Below are 26,385 nucleotides of genomic sequence, written 5' to 3' on the forward strand. Positions count from 1 at the left end.
GATGCCCTGTCACTGTGTAATATCCTGTATCCCCACTTCTTCTGTTAGAACCTTTGCCCCTTGAGGGCAGAAACATGATTGGTCCCCAGTGCCAGGAATGTGCTAGCCACAGAGGAGTAGATAGGCATCGGTAAATAAGTCACGACCGATTGAGTGAAGACACTTCGCGGAGATCTTAATTTTAGTCCACAGCCATTCGCTTCCTGCTTTTGGGTCATGTTTTTTTTCATTTAGAACCTAGAGGTGAAAAATTCCCCCAGGTGCCACCAGCCTGAACCCTGAGCCCCGGGGCAGCCATCCCAGGGTGCGACAGGTTTGTGTTCTCACACCGTGCATGTCCGTATCCCCACCGACCATGTCTTTTGATCCAGCTCGTTAGAAACTGGAGGTGATCTCCGGATGGTGGCTGGTTGCGGCAGGTGGAGTGGGGCTGCTTGGCTCTCGGGGGGCCCGAGCACACTAACATCCAGTGCGTTTGCCGAGAGGTTTCCAGACGATCGTTTACAAAACCGTGGGTATCCTGCATGACCGTGCTGACCGCTGACACAGTTAAAGTTTGGTGTTGGAGAGTGGACCTCGCATAAACCAGTGCACCCGAGATCCCCAGCTAACGTTTACTGAATGCCTAAATGCCAGATTCGTCCTTTTTCCTCAACCTCCTCCTCTCCCTTCCCTCCCGCTTTGTCACGTGCCCCTTTGAATCCTCCCAGGCATATTTGATGAACGACCTGGGCCCCCTGCTTACCTGCTCTGTTCTTATTCTTACTCTGCTCAGAGTAGAATGAGGTGGAGCCCCTCTCGGAGCCCACCCCAGGCAAAAGTAACGACTGGTGTGTGGAAGAAGTGTGATGAGTCGGCGGCTCCCGCGCCGGGCGTCGGGGGCAGCGCGGAGGCTCCCGTGGGGGGCGCCGCAGGTGGACGGCAGTGAGCGGTGGCTGGTCGCAGACCTCCTGGCCTGTGTTCCTCACCCCGTGGCCTGCTCGCCTCGTCACTTCACAGGCAGGACTGGGGGAGGGACAGAGCCCCGAAGGCCACTCACAGGCATGGCCCGCTCGCCAGGGACTTCAGCCTTGACTCTGGCACTGGGTTTTGCTTCACGGTGTCCGCTGGTGGCAGGGTGTCCTCTGTCTCCTTGGGGTCAGTGGGGCCCAGACGCCGAGAGGCGTTGTCCGCAGGAACGACTGGGGTCCACAGACTGCCGTGGCCACTTGCCCGTCCAGACGGGGAACCTGGCGTCTCGGGGCGGGCCCGGCGGCCAGGGGCGTCTGCAGGTGTTTCCCTCCCGCAGCGCATGCACAGGGCGCTGTGTGCTTCTCGGACCCTGTCCTGCCCCTCCTGCTGCTTCTCCCTGGAGCCCCCGCTGACTTGTCCTCCCGTCACCTGCAGGGTCTCAGCTTCAGGTGCTGCCTCTTCTGTCCTCCTGTCCCCCTTCTAGTCCCTAGACCCTACGGGGCCTCTGCCTGCCTGGTTCCCCACCCCTCACTGGGCATGGACTGCTCTGCCTCGCACCCAAGACGCTGGTGTGGCTGGATTCAGACTGATTTCTCCACTTCAAAATCCCGAGTTCTGGCTCGGGCAGCCCCCTGGGCAGCCCCCTCTGTGCCCCTCCGTGCCTGTTCCCCACGCCTTCTCTCCGGCTCCCGGCCCCTCCCTGCTTCTCCAGCCTCAGCAGGCCGAGCTGCCTTCTTGGTTCAGCAGGAACACGAGAGCATTCCAAAGAGACCTCCTGATGGCTCCCCCGACGGCTACCCCTTCTGTTTCATTTCCCTTCCTGTCCAGTGGGGCAGCTGGCCACCTGCCCTCCTGCTGGGGGACACGGCTCCTGACCTGTCTCTTCTCTCCCGGGTCATCCTCATTGTCATCCAAACACGGTGGAACATTCCCTGCCAACACCTTGTGTCTTTTAATAATTTCCAACTGTTGCATGGCCGTCTCCTTGTCATGTCTTCCTTCCATAAGTGTGTCTGCACTCGGATAGGTGTGTGAAGCTCAGGAAATTGTGCCGTGGCATCTGTTGCACCTGGAAACGGACCCTGGGCTACCCAGAAACTGACCCCCCACCCCCGGGCCTTTCCAAAGCTAATGACGTCTCCATCTGCCTGTTGCACAACCCCGTGTGAAGACTGATAATGACTAAAAGCTCAAGCTGACCGTAACCCATCCCTTCTTGTGCGTTAGAGTCCATCAGCGGGCTCTGCCTTGTATTAAAATACTTTTCCTCTCCCAGGACATGGGCAAATTCTGCCTCACGTACGAGGCCTCCATGACCCGGCTCTTCCGAGAGGGGAGGACGGAGACCGTGCGTTCCTGTACCATGGAGTCATGCGACTTCGTGCTAGCCATGGTGGACCCCACCCAGACGGTAAGGTGGCGCCAGGCCGCGGAGACCCCGTGCACGCCTTCTCCTGGGGTGTCGTATTCAGCTTCTCTCCCCGCTACCTTTCAGGGGAGCTGAACGTGGTCGGGACACGCACAGAGAGGTTAACGTTAATCCGCTTGGCGCTTGGACTCCCTAGGAGTCTAGAACCTCACAGAGCACGGGGAGGCACGGGAGTTGGTGCAGTGGGACAATCCAAGGAGCTGGGGTGTGGGTGAGAAGCCTGGAACCGTGCCATAGAACCTTCTACTTGGGGTCAGCGGAGCCCGCTGCCCATACCCAAGATCCCCGCACAGGCTCGGGGCTCCGGCTTTCCCTAGGGTGGCCCCATCAGCAGCATGAATCTGAGGAGGGGGCAGCCCCTCAGGGGGGCTTCCGCTCTGGCACGTCTCTCTCGCCTGCTTTAATGGTGCCATAGGGCCCCTCACGTGTGTCTCGGAGCTTGTGGGGTCCATCCCACACGGTGTGACTGTCCCGCCCCTTGATGCTCAGGTTGAGCAGAGGCTCAAGTTGTTCAAGATCGCCTCCGAGAAGCACCAGCACCTGTACCGCCTGGCGATGACCGGCTCCGGGATCGACCGCCACCTCTTCTGTCTTTACGTGGTGTCCAAATACCTGGCCGTGGAGTCCCCTTTCCTGAAGGAGGTCAGTTGCCACGGCCAGCGGTAGCTCTCCCGGCTCACTGGCTAAGCTGGGACGAAGTCAGGGCCACCTCGCCAGTGAGAAGTGGCCTCCCCCAAATGGGTCCTGGGGCTCCGCTGTCATCACAGTGTCCCATCCGAGCTGTGATTTTAGTGCTGTGTCCCTTCAGCCCCCCGGAACACCGTGCGTCACACATGCCCTCCCGACCTCCTCGATGCCAGCGACCTTGAGCTCGGACCATAGTAAGGTGCACACAGGTGGCTAGGACGTGAGGAGCCGAGTATTTATCAGTCTTGCTTTGAATACCGTTTACTTTTAAAGGTGTGAAATTTAACTTGTAATAAGCTGTGTTGAACAGGCAGCTTGAAAAAATTCCTGAAAATTAGCTTCAGCCCAGCACGTCCCCCTTCCCGAGTCTTAGTTCGTTTGTCCGCCCCCTTTTTTGGGGGTGTCGGCCCCCCTGGTCCAGACGCCCTCTCTGCACATGGAGTGGCCCGAGCCAGCAAGAGGCCTGCCGGGGCGCAGACCTCCCGTGTCTGAGACCGCCCGGGGTCCCAGCGAGCCTTTTCCCGTCTCCCGCCGGGGCTGCTGCGCAGGGACAGAGGAGGACGGCACTGGGAAAGGTGTCGTTAGAGAACGTCCTTGTTCGACGCCGCAGGTCTTATCTGAGCCGTGGAGGTTATCGACCAGCCAGACTCCGCAGCAGCAGGTAGAGCTGTTTGATTTGGAGAGGAACCCGGAGTACGTGTCCAGCGGAGGGGGCTTCGGGCCGGTAAGTGTCCGAGGGTAGGTGGGCACGGAGCTGCGTGCCCAGGGACCGGCTGTGCCCGCCTGCCTCCGCTTGGGGTCTTCCTGGACCCTGAGCACTCCTTGGTACCTTGCGGGTCCCTCCCCGCCCCACCAGAAATTCTGCAGATGATTAGTGCAGGCGCTGATGCTGTCTTGTATGTAGAATGTGAGACAGTCCCGTTTCCCCGTCGTCTCCTTCCCCGAGGTTAAACGTCGGCTTACCTGGTTCTGTAGGTTGCGGACGATGGTTATGGCGTGTCCTACATCCTCGTGGGAGAGAACCTCATCAATTTCCACATATCTTCCAAGTTCTCCAGCCCCGAGACCGTAAGTACAAAACCAAGTCGCCTTTCCTAAAGGCATATTTTTGCCGTTTTCTTTTTAACTTGACAGACATGTTCTTCCTTAATTTGACAGGAAGTAGCAGTTTAACGACATGCTTTTTTACTCGGTTTGGACATTTTGAGATAAAAGAATTTTTGAACTCTCTTACCTAATTTTATTTTATTGTTATTATTTTTCAAGATTTTATTTGAGAGAGAACGAGCGAGGCCATGTGCATGCATGAATGGAAGCAGTGGACAGACAGAGGGAGAGGGAGAAGCAGGCTCCCCACTGAGCAGAGAGCCAGACATGGGGCTTGATCCCAGGACCCTGAGATCATGACCTGAGCTGAAGGCTGGCACTTAACCACCGAGACACCCAGGCGCCCCTCTTTAAAGTAATTTTAAAGAAATGATCTTTGGTTGCAAATATTTGTCTTGGCCTATAGCGCTGGCTTTAAATCCTAATGTGGGAGTGCTCGTGTAACTCTCAGACCCTAATATCAGAGGGTAGATGGAGGTCAGCGTGCATGTGTGAGGGAGGACGAGCACAAGATGATGGGGGGCACCTGGGCGGCTCAGTTGGTGAAGCGGCTGCCTTCAGCTCAGGTCATGATGCTGGGGTCCCGGGATCGGGTCCCACACCGGGCTCCCTGCTCCATGCGGAACCTGTTTCTCCCTCTGTCCATCCCCCTGCTTGAGCTCGCTCTCACTTGCTGTCTCTCTCTCTCAAATAAATAAATGAAATCTTTAAAAAATAATAATAATAATGAGATGATGCAGTGTCTGCGGTGTTCTGTGGGAGTGGGACGTGTGGCCTCCTTCCAAGTGTGGCACACTGAATCCTGGTTTCTTTTCTGCCTTTCCACATTGTGTATCACCTGAAAGCACGGCCAAGTTCGCCGTTAGCAGAGAGGATTGGAATTCGTTTATTTATCGCGCTTTGTGTAACGCGTTGATATTCGGGGAAGCCTTACATCAGGGCCGCGTCCGCGAGAACCTAGAAACAGTTACCTCTTTGAACCTGCGGCGTTTCTCCGGAACATGTCACTTCCTGATTCAGCCACTCACCCAAAGCCCAGAGAACTGGCCAAAAGGAACGTTTGTCCTCTGAGTCAGGTTCAAGGCTCCAGCGTAGGGATTTTGACGTTGTAACGTGCGTTTTTGTTTTTTGTCTTTGCGCGGAAGGACTCGCATCGCTTTGGGAAGCACCTGCGACGGGCGATGACGGACATCATCGGTTTGTTTGGGTTCGGCGCCAACTCCAAAAAGTAACTCCACTAGAGCCGCCGCGAAGCAGAACGAGCTCATCTGCCAAAACCAAATGAAGAGTAGCTGTCCGATCCCGAGTGTAGGTCAGGATGCAGAATTGCCCCACGAAACTCAGTTTTCCTTCCGTCAAGGGTTTGGTGTTTTCCTTTTTCGAGAACAGCAGGTCTCCACCACGTGAAGTCCGACTCCACTACTTCCTGGCAGGTCCCGACTTCGGGAATCTTTTCATCAAGTGCCCCCCCCGCCCGCCCCCAAAAGTGTTTGCATCTGCCTGTGCTGACTGAGGGACGAGACTGTGGTTGAGCTATCGAAGGGACTGGTGGGGTTGTGACTTCACGCATTGGGAGCGCAAGTGGCACGTTTCCTCGGGGGGAGGGGGGGCGACCGGACACCTGGTACTCACGGGCGTTTACTCCTACCGGAGCTCGTTTTGTTCAGAGAGGAACGCGTTCGAGTTTTGGAGACGTTCACCGTCCGTAGCTGACGCGCGTGTAACGCACTAACGGAAACACTGTGCTTCTGGAAACAGTTCTTGTCACTGTGGGTCGCTCTGTCACCGTCCGTCATCTGGTAGCCCGTATTTGCCTCTCCGTGTTGGAAGCGTGCCGTCCGCCTCATCTCTACTTTTACTGACCGTGCAAGTCTTCAATACCCAGTGCCTTAAACGTGGAAACCCAGAGCCTCTCGAGAGGGAGACCGTGGGAGAGGTTTCCTGGGTCGGGTCTTCAGGTGGAATCGTGTCTTACTCTCTCCTCAACTTAAACCCTAAGTAAGTGTTTCCTGCAGTTTCCCTGCCCCTAGAAAGACCAGTTCCCTCCTGAGGGCAGCTGGGCTGGATGCCCCTGCGTCAGACGGCCCTCCTTACATCATTAAGCAATGAAAGAAAGGGGGTGTGTGTGTGTGTGTGTGAGAGAGAGAGAGGGAGAGAGAAATGGGGAGCAAGAGATGTCACAGTCAAGTGTGATGTGTCTGGAGAAGAAAGCATGAGCTGGGCGTCCGGGTAGCTGCTCACCCCCGCTGACAGCAAAGGCGGGGCGTGACATTTACCACTGACAAAGGAACAAAGCTTGAGAAACGGGAAGAATAACCCCAAAATGGTCAGGAGAGCGCAGGGCCAGTAGGCCCCGGGAGTGCTTTCCAGTTCCAGCTGGCAAGAGACAGAACCACTGTCCTTTCCAGAGGAGATGGGAGGGCGACAGAGACCGTAGGCCACGTCATCTCAGTGACGGACCCAAGTGTCACAGGTGCTAGGTGTGACACAGCCTGCCCTCAGGGCGGCGTGCCTTCATCTGGAAGCGTCCGATGGACCAAAAAGCAATTATGCACTGAGTCGTCTCCAGGATTTAATGTAAAAAATAAAGGATCACGGAATGGGAAAGCCCCACGGCCTCCACGGCCATAACGACCAGCTTAGCTGTCCATTTTTAAAACTGTATTTATTGTTCTGACCACTTTGTTCTGGTGGGGCTCGCCTCTGTAAGAGCGGGGCACTGCCGGGATACGATGACCAGGCCGGACTGTCGGAGGAGACGGGCGCTCGCTACAGGGCGTATGCATGTTTTGTTTATGTACATGTGATAATGTCAGAGTCCCACCTAAATGGGCCAAAGATTTTTTTTTTCCTCTTAAAAGCAAAAATGAAAACACACACACAAAAAGTTAAAATGAAAACCAACATCTACAGTTACAAGCCCTACCCCCCCCCTTCATGGTTCATAGTGAAGGAGGTGTTGGGGGGACTCGCCCACTCTGCCCCGCAGGGTAGGCAGGCGTGGCTCCAGTCAAAGCTGGCATCAGTCGCCATCAGAGCCACCCCAACCCTGCAATACTGACCACTGACCTTAGCGTTCTCATGTGAATTCCAGTGTCGCCGTGTAGCACTCAAACACATTTGGGCTCGTCTCTCAGGTTTAACTATTTCAAATGTAATTAATTGTTGTTAACCAGTGCAGTTATCAATGCAATTTTATATTTCCTAAAAGAAGGAAGAGTGGTTTTTATTGTACATGTTGAAAGGAGGAGGGAAGAGTATTATGTATTTAATTTAATTTGGAGTAAGCCATAGTCTTAAAGGAGCTGTGGTTTGAATTTGTTATCTCGGACTGTCCATTGCATGTAAATACAGATGCTCTTTTGGATGTAAATCTGAGAACTGCAGTATGAATGTTATCATTAATAAAACATTAATCCCAGCCTTTGTTCCTGGCTCTTTTGTGATATGAACAAGGAGGTTATAAGTCAGGGACGGAAGCCCAGGAGCTGGAGACCTTTGGAGAGAGACCGCAGGCGGCTTGCAGGAGGCCCAGCCTGGGCAGGGCGGACCTCACAAGACTCACTGACCTGGCTGAGAAGGGCAGCTGCCGGGATGGGCTGTGGGTTTCCACTCTGTGTTTATGCCTTCTCTCCCTGCTCCCACGCCCGGAACAGTGTCTGACACGTAGTAGGTTCTCAAGTATCTGCTAAGTGGGTGCGTGAATTCAGTTTTCTTGGTAGTCTTTCTCGAGCACCTACTGTGTGCTAAGCTCTGCTAGGTACAGCGGGGACCCCACAAGGTTCCGGCTGTGGTGGAGCTCAAATCTGGCGGGAGGAGGACAGAACCAAGACAGCCGTTCCAAGGCTCTCCGGTGTCCCAAGGCAGATGAGAGGATCACGTGTGGGCAGAGGGAGCTGGCGGCGAGAGGCGGCTGATTTGAGGGAGGCCTGAGTCGTGACACCGCTGGCTTCGGCTGATCCCGGCTGGAAGAGCATTTCGGAGTGTCCCGGAGGTCCTGAGCCTTCGAGTCTGGCTAGGTTGTGACTCGCCCAGGTGGCTGTGCGTGTCCGATGGCATGGGAGCTGCTCTGTGAAAATGTGGGAATGGTAGGAGCCTTGCGGGTTGGTGCTCTTGCTCCGGCCGCTCAAGCTGGCCAGACTTTGTTCACGAGGGCCCTTCAGCGTGTGTCCGCTGCCCGCACCGTCCCTACAGTTTGGGAAGCCCACACTGCTCGCTCAGCCCTGCCCCGAACTCAACGGACTTCAACCGTGATGAGATTGTTTCCGCCCTAAACCTAAAGGCCGTCCGTGCACGCATCCGTCCGTGGGGCCCTGCGAGGGCTGGAAGGACACACAGCGGACTGCAGTGTCCCCTCGGCCGCAGCGCGACGGGGGACGGCCCGTTTCTTAAGGGAACTTTGGCTCTATCTGTAATGTTTACATATTTCGGTAGAGTTTATGACCCAGTGAGAGAAAAAAATCTGCTCTAGTTTTGATCTGAAGAAGTCAGGCCGGTCTGGGGGCCCCAGTTGCCACATGTGAGGCTGGAGCTGAAGACGCTGCGAGCGCCCTCGCCGGCCCTTCTCCCCGCAGCAGCCCGTCCCGCCCCCGCCCGGGTCACCTGGCTCCCCGCCAGCCCCGCCCCCGCCCGCCCCCCTCGGCCCCGCCCCGACCCCGCCCCGCCCCCGCGGGCTCCGCCCCTAACCGCCAACGGCCGCGGGCACGTGAGGGGCCGGCTCGCTCCGCCCCCTGCCCCGCATCCTCGCTCTGCGCTCCGGCAGCCGCGGCGGCCCCAGGTGTGTGCCCCTGAGGAGGCCTGACCCCGCGCCCGTCCGGCCCCCGTCGGGTCTGCCCGCGGTTCCCGGGCGCGGCCTAGGGATCTGCAGGCGGGGAGGGGGACAGTGGGTCCCCCGGTCGGACCCTCGGGAGTGGAGGGACCTCCGCCCCGGTCAGGCCCTCGGGGACAGCGGGACCCCCCGTCCCTCCCCGGTCAGCCCCTCGGGAATGGAGGGACCCCGGCCCCGGTCAGCCCCTCGGGGACAGCGGGACCCCCCGTCCCTCCGCGGTCAGCCCCTCGGGAATGGAGGGACCCCGGCCCCGGTCAGCCCCTCGGGGACAGCGGGACCCCCCGTCCCTCCGCGGTCAGCCCCTTGGGAGTGGAGGGACCACGGCCCCGGTCAGCCCCTCGGGAATGGAGGGACCCCGGCCCCGGGAAGACCCTCCGGAGTGGAGGGACCCCCTCCCCCCGCCCCCAGCCAGCCTCCAGCCTCCTCGGGCGCGGGGGGATCCCCCGGGGAGCGCGGGGCGGGGCCGGGGCGGGGCCGGGGCGGGGCCGTGCCCGCCTCACCTGGCCGCGTCCTTGCAGGTGCTCGGCTCTGGGCCGGAATCCGCGTGGCGAGGGGTGCCTGGCGATGCCCGGCCCGAGGTCCCCTCAGTGGACATGGAAGAGGCCCCTCTGCTCGGAGGGATGTCGGGTCCCGAGGAGGAGATCGTGACCGACCTTTTCAGGGCAGAGAGTCCGTTCGTTTCGGAGAACCTCACCCTGAAAACCCCGGTGGTGGTGAAGCACGAGGAGGACGAGTTCCACGTGTTTAAAGACGCGTATCTGAGCTCCGCGGACCCCAAGGAGCCCCTCCTGCACGCGCTCAACCCCCCGCTTCACGTGGACTGTGACAGCCAAGTCAAAGTGGAGCTCGCGGTGGACGGCGGCGACGACGAGGAGATGATCCCGGAGTACCCGAGTCTCCCGGAGCTCAGCCCCCTGGAGGACGCCGCGCTGCCGGTGGTGGCCCCGCAGCCGCAGGCCTACAACGTGCACTTCCTGTCCTCCCTGCTGGCCCCGAACAGGAGCCCTGCTGTCGTGCCCCTGGGCGCCTGGGCCAGGGAAGGAGGTGCCCACCCTGGGGTCCGGGTGATTCCAATAAGATCCATGTGGGAGACGGGCGCCGGACCCCGGTCACCCGGTCTGGAACAGAGAAGTGAGACCGCTGGCCCGGGCCAAGATTTCCCTCACAAGGCTTTTCCCGGGGTCAGTAGCATCCTGAGCTGGAGTCACTCATTCCAACTGAGCACCTCCCTTTGTAAGGCCCCGACCGAGCGGACCCAGCCAGGCCGTTCTCCCTGCAGGAGAATTAGGTCCTGGGGGTGCTGACAGCGGAAGAGGGAAACATAGAGGAAGTGTGTGGCCCTCGCCTGTTGCTATCACTGGCTTTAGGAGAGTCCCCCCCCCCCCACTTTATGTTAGAGTCGCTAATGTCTGGGGAAATGCAGTGTGATTGTTTTCACGTAGTCCTAAAATCAAGACATCAGAGCTTCTCTCTGCTAGTAAGGGCGTGTTCCTCAAGCATAAGTAACATAAATCAGAGTCTACATAAATTCCTGCTAATTCTGGGCTAACGGCCCTCTTCTGCTGTCACCACTGGTGATTTTTCTGCTTTGTTCTTGCCGGAATGAAACACATCAGTTTTTAAAGGAAACAGGATCCCAAGGAAATGGGTACTGGCCCCCTAAGAGGATCGAGTTTGAAAAGCTAGATCACTCAGCCCTTAAATCACTGTAGTAAGTTGTTAAGCGTCGGAGGCGCACTTTGGAGCTGGTGTTGGGATGAGGGTGGCCTGACTTCATGTATCAGGAGTCATAGCTCCAGAGCTTGGATTTCTGCCTTTCTGGTTTCCCTTTGGTGCAGCTGCTGCTCCTTAGTGTAAAGGAAAGATGGGGAGGAGAGGCTGGGGCTCCACCACCCTCTCGGCTTACACACGGGAGCCCTAGAGCTCCCCCGGTCCTACCAGCCATCACCCACCGTAGAGGTCTTCCTTGACTCTTCTTCGGATGGTTTGCAGTGTCAGCCACTCCATTTGGCTTCCGGGCCAGACTGGGGTTCCTGGCACCTTTTGCCCTTTGGGCGTCTAGGACGACTACTTTACAAAGTGGACTCGGTGAGAATTCACCAGAACAGGAACAGAACTGGCTCATCTCAAAAATCATAACATTCTCTCCTTTTTTTTTTTTTTAAGATTTTATTTATTTATTTGAGAGAGCAAGTAAGAACATGAGAAGGTAGGAGGTCAGAGGGAGGAGCAGACTCCCCACTGAGCAGAGAGCCTGATGCGGGGGCTCGATCCCAGGACTCCGGGATCATGACCTGAGCTGAAGGCAGTCACTTAACCGACTGAGCCACCCAGGCGCCCAACATTCTCTTCTAATGTAATCCAATTTTAACAAAATGTAGGTTGGACAAAATAAAGGAGAGGCTATTTGGATGATATTTCTTTGCTTTTAGAAAATGATATTGCCTATTTCCTAGTTAACTAGTAAAATGAAAAAGATACAGCATGGACATGTTTATCGTTTAAACAGAATGGGATTGTTTTAAAGTAAATATTGAGGATGAATTGCTAATTTCCTTTTTCTAGAAATTCATTCCCACATTGACCTTTGTTCACATCTCTTCTGTAAAAATGGGACTTCGCGGAGTATAAGTAGTTCAGATCATAGTCGCCTGCAGCAGAGGAGCTGATACATTTGCTGTACAAGTACTTGTTAATTATAGGGTGGTAAATTAAATCTAAACTCTGAGGGCACCTGCCTGGCAAGTTCCTCAAAGCAGAAAGCAGAAGAAAATTTAAAATTTTCTCTTTCTATAAAATGTGAATTATCAAAATAAAGCCATAACTTGAAACACAGCTAAACCTTCTTCTTTTTAAAGATTTATACCTTCATGCCAGTCTGCTGTGCTAAGGAAACTGCCAGTAATTATTATCTGTGTGGGTCGCTGATTTCACTATTTGTTGGACGTCTCCACATTTGTGTCCACAGCCACACCTAGAAAGATCATGATCTGTGCTGTGATTTTATTGTTTTTATTATTTTTTGAAGATTTTATTTATTGATTTGACAGAGATCACAAGTAGGCAGAGAGGCAGGCAGAGAGAGAGGGGAGGAAGCAGGACCCCCACTGAGCAGAGAGCCCGACTCGGGGCTCGATCCCAGGACCCTGAGATCATGACCAGAGCTGAAGGCAGAGGCTTAACCCACTGAGCCACCCAGGCGCCCCCGTGCTGTGATTTTAAATGAGGTCTTCAGAATGTTACCCTGGAATCACCGTCTTCTTGGAAGGACCTGCCTCCTGGCCTCTGGGGAGCTCCCCTGCACTCTGCAATGGGCACTCTTGGGCCAATGGAGGTTCAGGAGGGGTTGGCCAATGCCATCCCAATCCTCCTTGCATTCTTAGCAAATTTTGAAAGAATCCTCACAATTTTGGAACCCTCAAATCTGATGGTATTTTTTTAACCATTGAGTCTTTAGTTTTTAAATTTCACCAGTTCTCGGCAGTATCACTGGCATTTTGCCCTCTTGCTGGTGACCTTGCCGTGTGTCGGTGAGTTGCAGAAGACGGCTTAGAGACAAAGCAGGCTGTTCCCCGTGCCCTTAGCATTCGTTACAGTCCTGCCGCCCAGTCGGGACACCGCGGTTATGTAATTGTGAGCTCTGCTGTAAATACACGATCAATGTTAAATCTGATATGTCGGCAAGGATCGGAGGCTTCTTGAGAAGAAAACAAATCAACTGGAGCATTTCATACAACTTAATGAGCACACTCTAAGAACGGTGAGAAAGGGCCAGCTTGGAGGCCAGGTTAAGGAAGGTCCCTCGAGTCTGCCAGGTCCTAGAGAAGGGAGGGCTGTTGGGCCCCTCGAGGGGTGCGCGGCCAGCTGGGGCATCTTCTCAGTTCCTTATGCCGTGGGCTGGAAGCAGTATGAGCACCGCGTTGAAAGTTCACCCACATATTTCGTGGGCAGATGGTTTGGTCCTCAGGGTCCTTCCTCCCCTGTGAGGCTGATCAGATAACTTATCACTCCTCCTCGCTGCCCGCCCCCCCATAGGGAGAATGACAGGGAGAGAAGTAAAGCTAAGGGTGCTCTTTCCTTTACAAACAGTATGCAACCGTGAAAACCGGTGTCCACAGTGTGGTTTCTAAAATAACAATTGCTTTTTTTTTAGGTGGAAATAAAGGAAGCAGGTGGTACAATTATAAGTAACAATCCCGAGGAAGCAACTTTTCAGAACCCTCTTGGTCCAGAATCCTGTTGCAAGTTCCCCCCGTCGCAAGAAGCCGAGGACGCCTCTGGCTGCTCTCACAAGAAAGACTCTAACCCAATGGTAATGATGCCAAAGAAAATGTGTCTTAACTGACATTATCTTAAATGTTTGATTCTGATCATTGCTTATTCAATAGGAATCGTTGATTTCAGTCACTGGTTTTCCATTCCGTTTCCTTGTTGAGTCCGCAGTTCTGATCGCCTCATCTATCAAAAGAGGAACATAATTAAAAACATGTAATGCTCCGTTCACCTCTGGAATTCCCAGTTCCTGGGTCTTCGCAAACCAAACAAAGATTAGGACATTGCGGTCCTTGCTAAGGAGGGTAGCCCCAAATCGGGCTGCCTTTAGAACTGCGTGGTTTGGCAGGGGTGCGGGTAGAGGGAACTGGGGTTCTGTGGCTGTTTCCCTTCCTGCCTGCCTCCAAATTCCTAATAATACCAAGTGACACTCGCATGACATAGTCCGTAACCTGTGTGGTTCATTTAATCCTCCTGTCAATGCTGTAGGCTAGCCATTATTTTTGTCTACATTTCATGGATAAGAAGAGAGAGATGTTACATGGTCTGCTTGTAGGTGGTGCATCTGGGACCCCAGGTCTGAGTGTGGTGAGTGAGGACTAGGAAGGAGGAGAGCCAGAGAATCAGGCCCTGACTCTTCCTCTAGCGAACAGTCCAAAGAACCAGAGGCCGCCTTTTCCCTGTCAGCTCTTTATCCCAAGAAGGGAGACCTAATCTCTAAGGCACATCCTTTAACTAGGAGTTAACTTGAAAATGAGCTCATCACCAACTTTGGCTTAGCGGTGGCATGTACCAGTACCGCCTGTCTGTCTGTGCTTCTGCTCGGGCTTGTGGGTTCTGAGAGCAGAGCTTGTCTGTGACGCCTGGACCAAGTGAGCAGGATAATTCTTCTAGTTACATCAGGCTACTGGGTAGCGTGCACACGCTCCTGGTTGGGGAGGGCATGGCCGAGCCCAGGAGAACCCATTCTTTCTCCCAGTTTTGTGTACCTCTGTGTGTGTGTGGCTATAACTTTATCCTCTGACTACAAATAAAATGCCAACCAAACATGAATCCTAGCCTCTTATCCAACATCAGGGTGATGCGAAGGTTTGAGCCACTGACCAGCCCTTTGTTAACACAGGTTCTACAGGTGTCATTCTGCTAACATCGATCCTGGGTGCTTACTTGGGGTTTCCTGTCTGGGAAACCCAAAGGCAACTTAGAGTTGGAAACCGCAGTTTCTCTGGGTATCCGTGGCTTTACCGTCAGAATTAGAAGCTGTCTGGGCAGAAACTCTGATTTCTCTTGCCTTCACATGCATGCTGTGTTGCCTGGGACGGGACTGCACCCAGGGAAAGTTCCATCCGTGCGTTGCTTGACTTGTTTCTTTGACTCATGGACCCACCTGGCTCACTGAGGAATCATTTATGGTCAGAATCCAACGAGGGGATCTGAGAGTGCCGGTCAGGCCCAGGAAGACTAGGCTCCTTAGAACCTGTACTTGTAGGAAATATAATAAATGGACGTTTAATAAAAACCCCATGTGTCAAATAATAATGTGTGTGTGTAGCAGGAAAGATACCTCATAAAATATAAGATTATTCTAAGGATGTGACCAGCTCCAGAGCTGGAGTCGGGGACAAAGTCTTTTCCTCCAGTTCACTGGATCTAATGGGGCTGGGGTGGGGCAGATCACCACAGTCTTCGCTGAGGCAGACAGTGGAGTGTAAGGATGGGGAAGGCAGCTCGGTGCATAGTCACCGAGACCTAAACCTCCACGGGCAGACACCTGTAGAGGAAGGCATGAGCAGGAACTTGCATGCACACACAGAACACGTCTCACAAAACAATTCCGGAGGGGGGAGGTTTGCTCTGTGGTTCCTCCAGAGAACGTATTACTGTAGAGTAAGAAATCAAGAACAGATTATATAGCTTGCCGTTTTCCATTAAAACCGAAATTCTGGATTAAAGTTATTTTCTCAGATTTAAGTTCATTTAGATGCATATTCCTGGATATCTTTTAAAAATGAAACCTGATCATTATTTTTCATTTTAGGTGATATGTCAGTTGAAAGGGGGTACACAAATGCTGTGTATAGACAATTCTGGCACAAGAGAACTAAAAGCACTTCATTTGGTTCCTCAGTATCAAGACCAAAGTAATTATCTACAGTCAGGTACAGAGTACTTTAATAAAAACTTACGTCGCATATCATATGTAAGTTGATAAGTGATAATGTTTGGCTTTGTATATAGAGTAAAAGTAAAGTAGGCGCTTAGGTGGTTAACTAGGCAACTTGGCGAATCTATCTGCCCTTATGAGTGAACTAAGAATAGAAACTAAAATCTTTATAGACTCATTTATGCACATTGTGTTGTTGGATAGTTATCCTCCACTCGGCTAGCTGCAGAGAGCGTTTGACCCTAACAGGTGACTGCTGTTACGACATGTACGTGTGTCGAGAAGGGACTGGGTTGGGATGTCAGCCTTTCCTAGGTTGGGCAGGCGGTTGACGGTTCAGGTGTGGTTACACTGTATACAGTTTAATGGAAACATTTTCGTGTAATCAGTGAGAACTGTGACTACGCTTTAATCACCACTGAGTTTTAAAATATATCAAATGCTGATTTTTCTCTGCCATTCTCTCAGAAACATCTTTAAACTGATGTAATAATAATATACGACCTAGAAGTCCTTAATTATCCTCAAATTACTTTTAAGTGATTAAAGAAAGAATAAATAACAGAGTCTTAGGATTGTATTTACAAAAGTTAGACCCTAATGCTTGAAAACTAGGTATCTCTGTGTGGATTGTATACATAATCATGTTAGTCTAAATCTTGAGTTAATCAGAATATTTTAATTATCAGATGTTTTGCTGATCTAGCCAATGGTTTATTTATTTTTGTTTTTGTTGTTGTTGTTGTTGAAGTATAATCAACCTACCACATTATATTAGTTTCGTTTGTACAACATAGTGATCTGAAGTTTATGTACACGGGAGCCGATCAGCACAGTAAGTCTAGTTACCGTCTGCTGCTACACCAAGTTGATGCGATATTACTGACTGGGTCCCCCATGTCGTACTTGCTGGTAATTTAAATCAATATTAAATACAGATGTCATTTCAGTGGCACTACAGAGTTCAGGGCTAGAAGAAATACTGTAACTCCTGTTCCATCCTGATAGTCTCTTTATTTAGGGACAGATAAAATGCCTTCAAGACATTTGCTTTCCTGTGATACGGAATCAGGGGTGGAGTTTAGTCTTCCAGAAGCCCTTTGTCCACGCCCACCACGGCCTTCTGGCTTCATCTCCTGTGGGTCAGAGCGACCTCTGATCCTCTGCACCGGCAGGGAAGGCTTCTTTCCTAATTCCCCTCCTTCTGGAACGTGACCCAATCCTAATGCCTTTAGATCCACAAAAGGAAAGGCTTTACATGGTGTTCTCCAAACCTACTTCCTTGTCATAGAATCATTTCATATGTCACCATGGACATATGAAATACCAGCATAAGATAAACGCACCCCGGTTACCGAAGTGTCAAGGTAGCATCACTCAAGGGATGCGTGAGCCCGGAGCAGGGAACGTGTGCAGCTGGCCAGTGACTGAAGGCGCTGACACGTTTCTCCCTCCGCCTCTGCTCACGAGCAAGCACTGAGGTTTGCAGGGCCTTCGGTGTGTCGGGAGTGTTTCCCACGGCACATGTACACCAAAGATACACGAATCCGTTCCATTAGTTAAATAGTTTGGTCCAAAGAGCCTAATAAGTATTTACATCCTAGCAAGTTAGTAACCATTTGAAAAAAAGAATGCACACAAATTGAAAGTAGTTCACGCGACGTCCAACAGATGTCGCTGTGCCGTCCTTGAAAGTGGGACGGATCCAGGGCCTCCCTGGCCAGTTTGCGGCCGCTCCCGAGGGCCCCTGGCCAGAGCCACGGCGTGGGAACCTGGGCACTAGCCACAGTTTTGTTTTGTTCGTTTTGTTTTTAGCGTAGTAGACTCTCCCTGGAAGCCTAAGTTAAGCAGCTTTAGGACCAAGAAAAAGGTGTGATACGTAAAAATAATAATATTGACTCAAAAGTTTTTACAGAATACAAAAACAAATAGGATCAAGATAAGTTTAAATGGTTTTGCACATGATAAATCCATGATACATGATCATTTTTGTACTTTCTTCCATGTGCAGGTAGAAAAGGAACAATATATGTTATCGATTAATTTTAATTGTCTTCCTTACAGATGTCCCTAAACCAATGACTACTTTAGTAGGAAGATTTTTGCCAGTACCAGCAAAATTAAATCTCATTACACAACAAGTGAGTCATTGTTTTAATAAAAAAAAATACAATTGGGCACTATTTTCTCTTAAAATTTCAATTGTTGAAGTTGGAATTAGTCAGGAAATATAATTTAAACTCTGTCTTTAAAATCGACAGTGAAACCTTTACCAAGTGTTCCAATACCCTCGCTGCTGGGTCAGACACTGGGGGTTGGGAGGCAATGGCACAGGTTCAAGGCAATTCTGGGCCAACCCTGTGGGCTTTCTTGCACTTTCCTACAGCCGTCAGACCAACCTTCCACCCTATTTGTTGAACTCATTTTTTTGCAGTGCTGCTGTCCATCCACCAGGACACACCGCCCATTTGGTGTAGAACATTCCTCCCCTTCCTCGGTAGAATGGAAATGCTTTTTTAGAGTTTAAAATGCTTTTATGATTGTACCACAATATGCATATACTAAATATAAGACAAATGTGGTCTCTTCCCTAAGTCTTGATATAAAATGTCACCACCCCAGAAGAGCCTTTCGTGACTCCCCAGTGTCGACAACCAGTCACTGTCACTGCACCTGTCTGCTTCTCTGCCCAGCACTGTCACGGTCTTGTGTTTTTCCGGTTTGTCTGTTTGTCTGCATCTCCCCATGGGTATGCCGGGTCCGCAGGAGTAGAGATCTTGTGAGCCTAGTTTGTCTCTGTAAACTGAGACCTGGAACGAAGACTGGCACATACAGGGCGGTCCCATAGAGTGACTTTCAGCAGGGCCGGTGCTGATCTGAGCACTCGGACCACATCAGCAAGCCAATGCTAAGTGATGTCCCCAAACAAAACAAACAAACAAAAAAAACATGTGACTCTGCCCCCTGCAGCCTACATTTTAGTGCGGGAGACAGACAAGATGAGCAAATGTAGTAAACTATGTTGTGTGCCAGGAGAGCAGAGGACAGGCATCGGATACAGAGCTTCCTCGGGGGCAAGGCAGGATGCCCGCCACGGGTGGCGCCATCGAGAAGGTGACAGTTGAGGAAAATCGTGAGAGGAGAGGGTGAGCTGCGTGACCATTATGTGGGAGAACATTCCAGGCAAGCAGAAGAGCCCAACACAGGGCCGACCTGCTGTAGAGACAGTGAGGAGGCGGCCGGCGGGGAGGGAATGGAGTGGGCAGGAGGAAGGTAGAGGGAAGAGGAGGAAGAGGAGGAGGAGGAAGCATAGGGCTGGGGGAAGGGTGGGGGCCAGTGGGTGTAGGGGAACCTGCCACTGGGAGAGTCCCATAGTGGGGGGGGGGGTGGGGGGCGGGGCAGAGATGACAGCAGCTCAGACCAGGTGGGGCCAGTGGAGCAGAAGCGGCTTGTCCGGGTCCCCTGCAGGCTGGCAGGGCTTATGATGGGCTGGATGTGGGATGCGAGAGAGAGAGAGGAAGCACGGATGCCCCCACGGTTTCAGCCCGAACAAACAGAAAGATGGTGTTTCATCAGGAGAGCTGGGGGTAGTGCACGTCTTATGAGGGAGACTAGCAGTTCCCTGGCCTTGATGTGTTACGTTTGAGACATCTGAGTGACAGTGGCGGGCAGGAGTGGGACACGTGGGCCTGGAGATCAGTGTGAGGAAGGTCTGGGCTGCAGGGTAGAAGTCACCAGGGCGTAGATGGCATTTAAGGCCTTGAGACCAGAGGAGACCCGTGAGGCAGCGGGTATAAGCAGAGTTGGATGTCTGTCGAGTGGGTAAATAAGTATTTCTCAATATTGTATTGTCAGTGCAGGAGATCCCGAGCTGTGACCCCGGGAGCGCCCGAGGCAGACTCTTGGGGTTCCTGCACACAAGCCTCCGGCCTCCTGGCCGCCTCCACTCCTCCCGCCCTCCTTTCCCCACTGTGTCAGCCCCAACCGGGCAGGCTCTCACCGGACTTGCTCTACCGCGAAGGTTGTGCCGTAGACGTGCTCCCTCGGACCGCAGCCTCCTTGCTTTCCACCTCCTCCCCATCTTTTCTTGGCTGTGTTATTCTTATCCCGGTGTTGGCTGCCTCTGACCTCTGCCCGGTGCAACCTTGAGGCAATCCCTTTAGCCATGCGTTTGCTGCTTCCTTGCCAAACTCCCAATTCTGTATATTTTTAAAGATTTTATTTTTAAGTAATCTCTTACGCCCAACGTGGGGCTTGAACTCACAGCCATGAGATCAAGAGTCGCACGCTCCCCCAAATTCTGTATAGTTTTTAAGCACTTTGCTACTCACAGTGTGGTGCATGGACTAGGGGCCTGGGCATTATCTGGGAACTTGACAGAAATGCAGGATCTCAGGCCCTGCCCCAGACTCGCTGACCCAGAACCTGAGTTTTAGCAAGAGCCCAGGTGATGTGACTGGGAAGACTGCCCGAGAGTTTCAGCCTCTGCTCCTAGGTGGCCAGCCTTGCTGAAGAGGGTCATGGGTTCCAGCATAAAGTCACTCTAGATTAACTACCTATGCCGTCCTGAAGTCACCCCTTTTTCTCTGCTTTTCTTTGGGACTAAATAAGCAAAAGGAAAAGGAGAAATTGTACCCTGGTTTAGCGAAGGATTAACTCAAACCTGAGAACTGTGAAATCCTTTCTCAAAAGGAATCCCAAACTTCCGACCACCTCTGGGGACATGGGCCCCACCGGAGTCTGGGTGACGGGAAAGAGATGGTTTCAAGTAACTTGTGGACGCTGCCCTCCTGTCAATTGTGTGGGGAGGACAGAGCCCCCAGCAGGAGAAAGGGGCTCCTGGGTGAGGCTCCCCAGAGGGGTGGGGCTTTGTGCTCAAGGACGTGGACCCGGGGTGGCTACTCAGGGTCTTCAAGTCCCACAGGCGGTGATGATGCACAATAAGAGGCAGAAGAGAGAAAAGAAATAGAATGAATAAAATGTTTGTTTCCCCAAAACTGTGGTGTTTTTTTTTTTAAGTTTTACTTATTTAAGTAATCTCTACACCCAACGTGGGGCTCAAACTCATGACCCTGAGATCAAGAGTTACGTGCCCTTCTAGCTCAGCAGGCCAGGCATCCCCCAAGACTATACTTTTTTTTTTTAAACAAATGGAGATTTTTGTGTGTGTGTGATTTTTTTGTTATTTCTTTTCAGCATAACAGAATTCATTGTTTATGCACCATACCCAGTGCTCCATGCAATACGTGCCCTCCATAATACCCACCACCTGGTTCCCCCAACCTCCCACCCCCCACCCCTTCAAAACCCTCAGGTTGTTTTTCAGAGTCCCCAGTCTCTCATGGTTCTCCTCCCCTTCCAATTTCCCTCAACTCACTTCTCCTCTCCATCTCCCCATGTCCTCCATGTTATTCCTTATGCTCCACAAATAAGTGAAACCATATGATAATTGACTCTCTCTGCTTGACTTATTTCACTCAGCATAATCTCCTCTAGTCCCATCCGTGTTGCTACAAAAGTTGGGTGTTCATCCTTTCTGATGGAGGCATCATACTCCATAGTATATATGGACCACGTCTTCCTTATCCGTTCGTCCATTGAAGGGCATCTTGGTTCTCTCCATAGTTTGGCAACCGTGGCCATTACTGCTATGAATATTGGGGTACAGATGGCCCTTCTTTTCACTACATCTGTATTTTTGAGGTGAATACCCAGTAGTGCAATTACAGGGCCATAGGGAAGCTCTATTTTTAATTTCTTAAGGAATCTCCACACTGTTCTCCAAAGTGGCTGCACCACCTTGCATTCCCACCAACAGTGTAAGAGGGTTCCCCTTTCTCCACATCCTCTCCAACACACGTTGTTTCCTGTCTTGCTAATTTTGGCCATTCTAACTGGTGTAAGGTGGTATCTCAATGTGGTTTTAATTTGAATCTCCCTGATGGCTAGTGATGATGAACATTTTTTCATGTGTCTGATAGCCATTTGTGTGTCTTCATTGGAGAAGTGAATGTTCATGTCTTCTGCCCATTTTTTGACATGGTTAACTGTTTTGTGTGTGTTGAGTTTGAGAAGTTCTTTATAGATCCTGGATATCAATCTTTTGTCCGTACTGTCATTTGCAAATATCTTCTCCCATTCCGTGGGTTGCCTCTTTGTTTCGTTGACTGTTTCCTTTGCTGTGCAGAAGCTTTTGATCTTGATGAAGTCCCAAAAGTTCATTTTTGCTTTTGTTTCCTTTGTCTTTGGAGACATATCTTGAAAGAAGTTGCTGTGGCTGATATCGAAGAAGTTACTGCCTATGTTCTCCTCGAGGATTCTGATGGATTCCTGTCTCATGTTGAGGTCTTTTATCCATTTCGATTTTATCTTTGTGGACAGTGTAAGAGAGTGGTCGAGCTTCATTCTTCTACATATAGCTGTCCAATTTTCCCAGCACCATTTATTGAAGAGACTGTCTTTTTTCCACTGTATATTTCTTCCTGCTTTGTCGAAGATTATTTGACCATAGAGTTGAGGGTCCATATCTGGGCTCTCTACTCTGTTCCACTGGTCTATGTGTCTGTTTTTATGCCGGTACCATGCTGTCTTGGTGATCACAGCTTTGTAGTAAAGCTTGAAATCAGGTAACGTGATGCCACCAGTTTTATTTTTGTTTTTCAGCATTTCCTTAGCAATTTGGGGTCTCTTCTGATTCCATACAAATTTTAGGATTATTTGCTCCAGCTCTTTGAAAAATACCGGTGGAATTTTGATCAGAATGGCATTAAAAGTATAGATTGCTCTAGGCAGTATAGACATTTTAACGATGTTTATTCTTCCGATCCAAGAGCATGGAGTGGTCTTCCATCTTTTTGTGTCTTCTTCAATTTCTTTCATGAGTGTTCTGTAGTTCCTCGAGTACAGATCCTTTACCTCTTTGGTTAGGTTTATTCCTAGGTATCTTATGGTTCTTGGTGCTATAGTAAATGGAATAGATTCTCTAATTTGCCTTTCTGTATTTTCATTGTTAGTGTATAAGAAAGCCACTGATTTCTGTACATTGACTTTGTATCCTGCTACGTTACTGAATTGCTGTATGAGTTCTAGTAGTTTGGGGGTGGAGTCTTTTGGGTTTTCCATATAAAGAATCATGTCATCTGCGAAGAGAGAGAGTTTGACTTCTTCATTGCCAATTTGGATACCTTTTATTTCTCTTTGTTGTCTGATTGCTGTTGCTAGGACTTCTAATACAATGTTGAACAAGAGTGGTGAGAGTGGGCATCCTTGCCGTGTTCCTGATCTCAACGGGAAGGCTGTGAGCTTTTTCCCATTGAGGATGATATTTGCTGTGGGTCTTTCATAGATAGATTTTATGAAGTTCAGCAATGTTCCCTCTATCCCTATACTTTGAAGCGTTTTAATCAGGAACGGATGCTGGATTTTGTCAAATGCTTTTTCTGCATCAATTGAGAGGACCATGTGATTCTTCTCTCTTCTCTTATTGATTTGTTCTATCACATTGATTGATTTGCGAATGTTGAACCATCCTTGTAACCCAGGGATGAATCCCACCTGGTCATGGTGGATAATCTTTTTAATGTGCTGTTGGATCCTGCTTGCTAGGATCTTGTTGAGAATCTTGGCATCCATATTCATCAGTGATATTGGTCTGAAATTCTCTTTGCCTGGTTTGGGGATCAGGGTAATGCTGGCTTCATAAAAAGAGTCTGGAAGTTTTCCTTCTGCTTCAATTTTTTGAAACAGCTTCAGGAGAATAGGTGTTATTTCTTCTTTGAAAGTTTGGTAGAATTCCCCAGGGAATCCGTCAGGTCCTGGGCTCTTGTTTTTCGGGAGGTTTTTGATCACTGCTTCAATCTCGTTACTAGATATCGGTCTATTCAGGTTGTCAATTTCTTCCTGGTTCAATTTTGGGAGTTTATAGTTTTCTAGGAATGCATCCATTTCATCTAGGTTGCTTAGCTTATTGGCATATAACTGTTGATAATAACTTCTGATGATTGTTTCTACTTCCTTGGTGTTAGTTGTGATCTCTCCCTTTTCATTCATAATTTTATGAATTTGAACTTTCTCTCTTTTCTTTTGGATTAGTGTGGCCAATGGTTTATCGATCTTATTGATTCTTTCAAAAAACCAGCTTCTAGTTTCATTGATACGTTCTACTGTATCTCTAGTTTCTACCTCATTGATCTCTGCTCTAATCTTGATTATTTCCCTTCTTACGCGTGGAGTTGGTTTCATTTGTTGTTGATTGTCCAGTTCTTTAAGGTGTAGAGACAGCTGGTGTATTCTGGATTTTTCAATTTTTTTGAGGGAGGCTTGGATGGCTATGTATTTCCCCCTTAGGACCGCTTTTGCTGTATCCCATAGGTTTTGGACCGAAGTGTCTTCATTCTCATTGGTTTCCATGAATTGTTTAAGTTCTTTGATCTCCTGGTTGATCCAAGCATTCTTAAGCAAGGTGCTCTTTAGCTTCCAGGTGTTTGAGTTCCTTCCAAACTTTTCCTTGTGATTGAGCTCCAGTTTCGAAGCATTGTGATCTGAGAATATGCAGGGAATAATCTCAGTCTTTTGGTATTGGTGGAGCCCTGATGTGTGACCCAGTATGTGGTCTATTCTGGAGAAGGTTACATGTGCACTTGAGAAGAGTGAGTATTCTGTTGTTTTAGGGTGGAATGTCCTGTATATATCTATGAGGCCCATCTGGTCCAATGTGTCATTCAATTCTCTTGTTTCTTTATTGATTTTCTGCTTGGGTGATCTGTCTATTACTGAGAGAGGTGTGTTAAGATCTCCTACTATTAATGTATTCATATCAAAATGACTCTTTATCTTGATGAATAGTTTTCTTATGTAATTGGCTGCTCCCATATTGGGGGCATAGATATTTACAATTGTTAGATCATCTTGGTGGATAGTCCCTTTAAGAATTATGTAGTATCCTTCTGTATCTCTGACTACAGTCTTTAGTTTAAAATCTAATTTATCTGATATGAGAATCACTACCCCGGCCTTCTTTTGAGGCCCATTGGCATGAAAGATGCTTCTCCATCCCTTCACTTTCAGTTTGGGTGTATCCTTAGGTTCGAAATGGGTCTCTTGTAGACAACATACGGATGGGTCCTGTCCTTTTATCCAATCTGCAACCCTGTGTCATTTGATGGGCACATTTAGGCCATTCACATTGAGAGTGATTATTGAGAGATACGTTTTTGTTGACATCGTGTTACCTTTGAAGTCTTTCTTTCTGTCGATTGTCTCTCTATTTCTGTTCAATGCTATTCTTAGGATTTTCCCTCTTTTATAGAACCCCCCTTAATATTTCCTGCAGTGTCGGCTTGGTGGTCGCATAGTCTTTTAAGCCTTGCCGGTCTTGGAAACTCTTTATCTCTCCATCCATTTTGAATGTCAGTCTTGCTGGATAAAGTATTCTTGGCTGCATGTTGTTCTCACTTAGTACCCTGAATATATCTTGCCAGCCCTTTCTGGCTTGCCAGGTCTCTGTGGACAGGTCTGACGTTATTCTGATGGGCTTTCCTCTGTACATAAGGAGCCTCTTTGTCTTAGCGGCTTTCAAGAGATTGTATCTCCAATTATGATTTCTCAATTTTACTATCAGGTGCCTTGATGTTTTTTTAGAATCTATAATCTTGGGGGGAGACCGTTCTGCCTCTAGTACATGAACGCTGGTTAAGACTATACTTTTTATATAAAACTGACTTTGAAATTTCAAGTGTTCGGGGGATGAAGGGACAAGGATAGGGTATTGAAGTGTGATATATGCAAGTCATCTCAAAACCTGAATTTATGCAATTCTTTACATGTCTTCAGCCTTCCCATAGGAAGAGCAGTGGGTCACTGATGACTTTGCTACACTTTCCTTTCCTCGGGACGATCATCTGTGAGCCATGCTAACGAGTAACAGAAAGAAAGATAAATGAGAGCCGGGAAAGCAAAGGACACAGAAGGGACAGAGGTTGTGACACGGCTTTTGGATTTGTTGGAACCGGCTACACATTTTTTTCTTTTTTTTTTGACTAGATGAGACACTAGTGGTTGACAAGACCTTAGATGTCAGGGCTCTTACATTATACCAGGAATGTCATTATAATTAAAGGACAGTTTCAGTGTACAGAAGTTTGTGATTTAATTTAACTCACAATTTGTAGTCATAAAAATGAAAAAAAAAAAACTGTCCATTCCAGTGTCCACGGCCAGTGCCCAACAGCTGTGTGTGGCTGGCTGGGCCCCGCGTCCTTACCCCCTTACCCCCGGTCCACACAGGCAGGGCTCTCCCCTCCCCGGGCCGGAGTGGCCAGGTGGTTCTGGGACACACTGGGCTGGGCTCGCCCACTGCTGCAGAGAAGCCTGGGCCGGAGCCCACTCCAGGGTGAGGGGAACCGTCATGGTGGCAGAGCCTGACGTCAGGCCATTGTGATATAAACCTCCAGGAGAAAATGAGTCATTTTTGTCTGGACCTAGATGTGGACTGGATAGAACTTACAAAACATGTTCTAATTAGAAATATGTTTGTCTTTGACTTTCTACAGCTTGAAAACGGAGCCCTACCATCCCTCGTCAACGGGTCTGCTTTCCCTTCGGGATCTGCTCTTCCGGGACCACCAAAACTAACCTTGGCTGGGTAAGGATTAACAACAATCAGTTGTCACTTACTTTAATAGAAGAGTTTAAGAGGTTTTTGGGTGCTGTGGTGGTTTTTTTCTAACTTCTAAAGTCAGCTTTACCAGTAAACCTTCGTGACCTCTAAAAACTGTATTTTATATGAAGTCGTGGTACCCACCGTGTCGCCGTGTGTGTCTGGTTTGTTGCTGGAAGGGCTTCCACGCTGTCCGCTGTCCGCGCCGGTGTTTCAGGGCCCACTGCCATCCGGAGCTCTGTCTTGGTCTCACATCAGTTTAAACAGATGCTCTGTGTCTTTCTCGCAAT

The 26,385-nt window shown here is 50.2% G+C and overlaps 2 protein-coding genes across 5 annotated transcripts in view; both read left to right on the top strand.

Annotated features, from left to right (window-relative positions):
• CPT1A (carnitine palmitoyltransferase 1A) overlaps positions 1–7,595 on the top strand; it is a 49,356-nt gene extending 41,761 nt beyond the window's left edge. For all 4 annotated transcript variants that reach the window (XM_080816462.1, XM_080816465.1, XM_080816463.1 and 1 more), the window contains 5 exons: positions 2,228–2,362; positions 2,870–3,022; positions 3,678–3,791; positions 4,043–4,135; positions 5,320–7,595. In XM_080816462.1, the coding sequence (XP_080672588.1) occupies positions 2,228–2,362; positions 2,870–3,022; positions 3,678–3,791; positions 4,043–4,135; positions 5,320–5,406 (582 nt within the window). In that variant the 3' untranslated portion in view covers positions 5,407–7,595. The remainder of the gene's footprint in view (positions 1–2,227; positions 2,363–2,869; positions 3,023–3,677; positions 3,792–4,042; positions 4,136–5,319) is intronic.
• A 2,000-nt stretch (positions 7,596–9,595) lies between these two features.
• Positions 9,596–26,385, top strand: part of TESMIN (testis expressed metallothionein like protein) — a gene marked incomplete at both ends in the record, with an annotated part of 40,562 nt that continues 23,772 nt past the window's right edge. Inside the window, 5 exons of the mRNA XM_080816415.1 lie at positions 9,596–10,075; positions 13,156–13,314; positions 15,313–15,433; positions 17,503–17,579; positions 25,989–26,080. Coding sequence (XP_080672541.1) covers positions 9,596–10,075; positions 13,156–13,314; positions 15,313–15,433; positions 17,503–17,579; positions 25,989–26,080 — 929 coding nt within the window. The remainder of the gene's footprint in view (positions 10,076–13,155; positions 13,315–15,312; positions 15,434–17,502; positions 17,580–25,988; positions 26,081–26,385) is intronic.

This window comes from Martes martes (assembly GCF_963455335.1).
Source record: "Martes martes genome assembly, chromosome: 10".
In the NCBI taxonomy this organism is placed as follows: Eukaryota; Metazoa; Chordata; class Mammalia; order Carnivora; family Mustelidae; genus Martes; species Martes martes.